The sequence below is a fragment of the Rhagoletis pomonella genome, unplaced genomic scaffold (assembly GCF_013731165.1).
Source record: "Rhagoletis pomonella isolate Grant_MI unplaced genomic scaffold, Rhpom_1.0 Rhpom_scaffold_00006, whole genome shotgun sequence".
Lineage (NCBI taxonomy): Eukaryota > Metazoa > Arthropoda > Insecta > Diptera > Tephritidae > Rhagoletis > Rhagoletis pomonella.
In genome coordinates, this window is record NW_023458560.1 from 71,303,274 (window position 1) to 71,306,681 (window position 3,408).

Genomic DNA, 3,408 nt, shown 5'->3' on the forward strand with positions numbered 1-3,408 from the left:
CGCAATGCGTAAATTTGAATCGACCAGGCGCTCCGCTGCCCTATGACCACTCAAGAGTCGTGCTCAACCATTTGGCCAACGCCGAAGGTTTGGATTACATCAATGCATCGACAATTGTAAGTTTTATATTCTAAATATTGATCGTTTAAAGTCGAGTTGGTAAATAAGAAGATTGATTTGGAGCTATTATCTTGATTATCCAGGCAATATATGATTCTTGAATGAAAAATTTGGAAATACAGATAGCTATTAAAAAGGTTTTTAAGACAAAATCTCTCTGGTTAGATTGTTCTTAGCATAGATGGAATCTTATTTCAGATGAGGTTAGAATAAGGGAGCAGGCCGCCGTACTGATAATACGTTTTGCTAAATCGCGATTTAATTACTTTCTACTTCGGTACTAAATATCATCACTAGTTAGGTCCTGGGCTTGTGCTCAGGCGACGCTTATACCAACTTCGGTAGACTAAGCCCTGTTCGGTAAGTCAAATTATCGTTTTAATCAAAACTCTCCAAAACGAAACCCCAACGTATCAAAGAGTATCAACAAATTACAAATAAAAGTAAGCTTTCACTCAATGAGCTTCCATACATACATACATGCCATATAGTGGCGATTTTCACTAAAAATTTTAAGTTTTTACACGGTCTTCAGAACATAACCAGTCACAGCAGAGCCGTTGCTTATCAGCTCGAACTTTCACACGGGTGAAAGCTTTGACATGCATTAAAGAGCTTTCAATCAGGATTTTTACATTTGAAATGCTTGGAAGGTTTTCTTATGCTACGCTATCCACTAAGAAGATTTAGCTTTCAGTCAGAATTGTTAACATTCACTCCAAAGTGTCAACTTTCGCCCAAAAATGTAAGCTTTCGCACATTTTTTTATTAATTTTTGCTTGTGAGGGTAAGATTTCACTCAATATTCAAATAAGCTTTCATCAAAATTTTTAAACTTTCACATATATTTTAAAGATTTCACTCAAAATTTTTAACTTCCATACTTCAATATTGAGGTTGCAGTTTAAGTTTATAATTGTGAACCCTCACATGACATAGAGTGACGATTTCCACTCAAAATGGGGTGCTTTTACGCAGACTTAGGAGCTTTCACAGTCACTTTAGAGCAATTACTTATGAGCACGAACTTCCACACAACTGTGGCGAGATTTCACACAATATTTAAGTGAGCTTTCATTCAAATGTTTAAGCTTTCACATATATTTTAAAGATTTCCGTTAAGAATTGTAAACTTCAAGACTTTAATGCAAAGGTTTTAGTTTGCGTTTATAATTTTTGTGAGCTTCCACATGATAAGCACAAGCCCTCCGAATTCTGTATTCGTACATCATTCGCCATATGTTTATCACACTTACAGTTACTTGCAAATTGTTATTGTTCATAAATTGATAGTTTACCATCGATACTTCTTCTTATACTCTCTCCCTCTCTTCAATTTCAGACCGACCATGATCCACGCGCACCGGCCTACGTTGCCGCACAAGGCCCCTTACCAACAACTCTGGCACACTTTTGGCAAATGATTTGGGAACAAGGCGCTGTGGTGATTGTATCATTGTGTCGCCTACAAGAGAATGGTGAGATCGCATGCGCACGCTATTGGCCGGAAGAGGGCGCTGAGGTTTATCATATCTATGAGGTGAGTGCATGGCGAGAATACATTAAAGATAAAGTAGAGCTCTTTTGATATTTGTATTATTTGCATATTTTAGGTTCACTTGGTGAGCGAACACATCTGGTGTGATGACTACCTAGTGCGCTCCTTCTATTTGAAAAATTTGCGCACAAGCGAAACCCGTACAGTGACACAGTTCCACTTCCTCTCTTGGCCGCAAGGTGGCGTGCCGACGCAAGCTAAAGCGCTGTTGGACTTCCGAAGGTAAGAGCAGGATGAATGTAACGAAATATTCGTGAGCAGAAGCAAAAGAAAAAGAAAGAGTCAAGGAAGAAAAAGTTAAGAATTAGATAATCAAAATCGATGAAGTTATACAAAAGAAAGAAACGAGGGATGAGAAATTGAAATAGAAGCAGAGATAGAGCTACGATGAGGATGAAAATTAAAATGATGATGATACTGAGAGTATTTAGGAGTGGGAGTGGGAATTAGAATGAGAAAAATAATAAGAATGATAATGAAAATGAAAATGAGAAGGAGAGATGAGAATAGGAGTAGGAATGATCTGAGAATGGGAATGAGAAAAACAATGCGGAGAGAAATGAGGATAGAAATGAACAAACGGAATGACAATGGGAATGGGAATAAGATGGAGAATGAGAATAAAAATTAGGATAGGACAGAGGAATTGATGAAAATGGGAACGAGAATCAGAATGAAAGTAAGATGATAACAGGAAAGAGAATGGGGAAAAAAATTAGGACAAAAATGAAAATGGAAACGAGAATGGCAATCAGATTGAGAAAGGAGATAAGAAAAAATCAAAATTAAAATAGAAATAGGAATGAGAGTGGGAATGAAATGAGGTATAAAAGTACGTCAAAATAAAAGTAAAATGTTGAGAAAAAAAGAATGTGGTGAACGGCGGAATAATAATAATAAAATACAGCGAAATATGAAGAATTTTCTAATATATTTTCCCTTATCCATCGCCTAATTTCAGAAAAGTGAACAAGTCCTATCGCGGCCGCTCCTGTCCGATTGTGGTGCACGGCAGCGCTGGTGCTGGTCGCACTGGCGCCTACATCCTGCTCGATCTCGTGCTGGGACGCATGAATAAGGGGGCGCGCGAGATCGATATCGCAGCCACGCTGGAACATTTGCGCGATCAACGCGCTGGACTCGTCGCTACGCGGCAACAATTCGAATTCGTACTGATGGCGGTGGCAGAAGAAGTGCATGCAATTTTGAAGGCGCTACCAGCAAATCAATCGAATGAGAAACGCGAATTGGAAGCAAAAGAAACAACTGGCACTTTGAAAGAGGAGGAAGCGGATAGTGAAGAAGCAGTGGTGGCCACAACATCCAAGTCGACGGCGAAATCAACTACGACGCCAGCAGCGGCGCCGGCAACAAAAGAAAAGGAAGAACAGCATCAGCAACAGCAGCAGAAGAATGGCGACAAAGAGCGTGACAAGAGCGGAGGAGGAGGCAAGTCGTCGTCGAAGACGGCCACATCAGCAGCGACGCCAACGAAGAGTGCAGCGGCGGTTAAGAAAAAGTAAACGAAAATGGTGGCGATGGCGCCGGCGGCGGTGTAGTGAACGCGCGGTTACAGCAAGCGCGGCAGTGCGGTTGATTTTTGTGTTTTAATATATATATTTTTTTTGTAGTTTTTAAGAGTTTTTTTTTGTTTTTGACAAACATAACCTAAACTTTTTTTAGTAAGTATAAAGAACAAATATTATTTCAAGGCGCGTAGTAAGCTGGCG

At 39.7% G+C, this 3,408-nt stretch overlaps 1 protein-coding gene across 1 annotated transcript in view; it reads left to right on the forward strand.

The window, feature by feature from the left end:
* The window catches only part of LOC118742088 (receptor-type tyrosine-protein phosphatase N2-like), a gene marked incomplete at its 3' end in the record, with an annotated part of 75,224 nt that extends 72,153 nt beyond the window's left edge, over positions 1 to 3,071 (forward strand). The window contains 4 exon segments of the mRNA XM_036474051.1: positions 28 to 116; positions 1,463 to 1,660; positions 1,734 to 1,900; positions 2,640 to 3,071. Of these exon segments, the coding sequence (XP_036329944.1) occupies positions 28 to 116; positions 1,463 to 1,660; positions 1,734 to 1,900; positions 2,640 to 3,071 (886 nt within the window).
* Between the last annotated feature and the right edge of the window lie 337 nt (positions 3,072 to 3,408).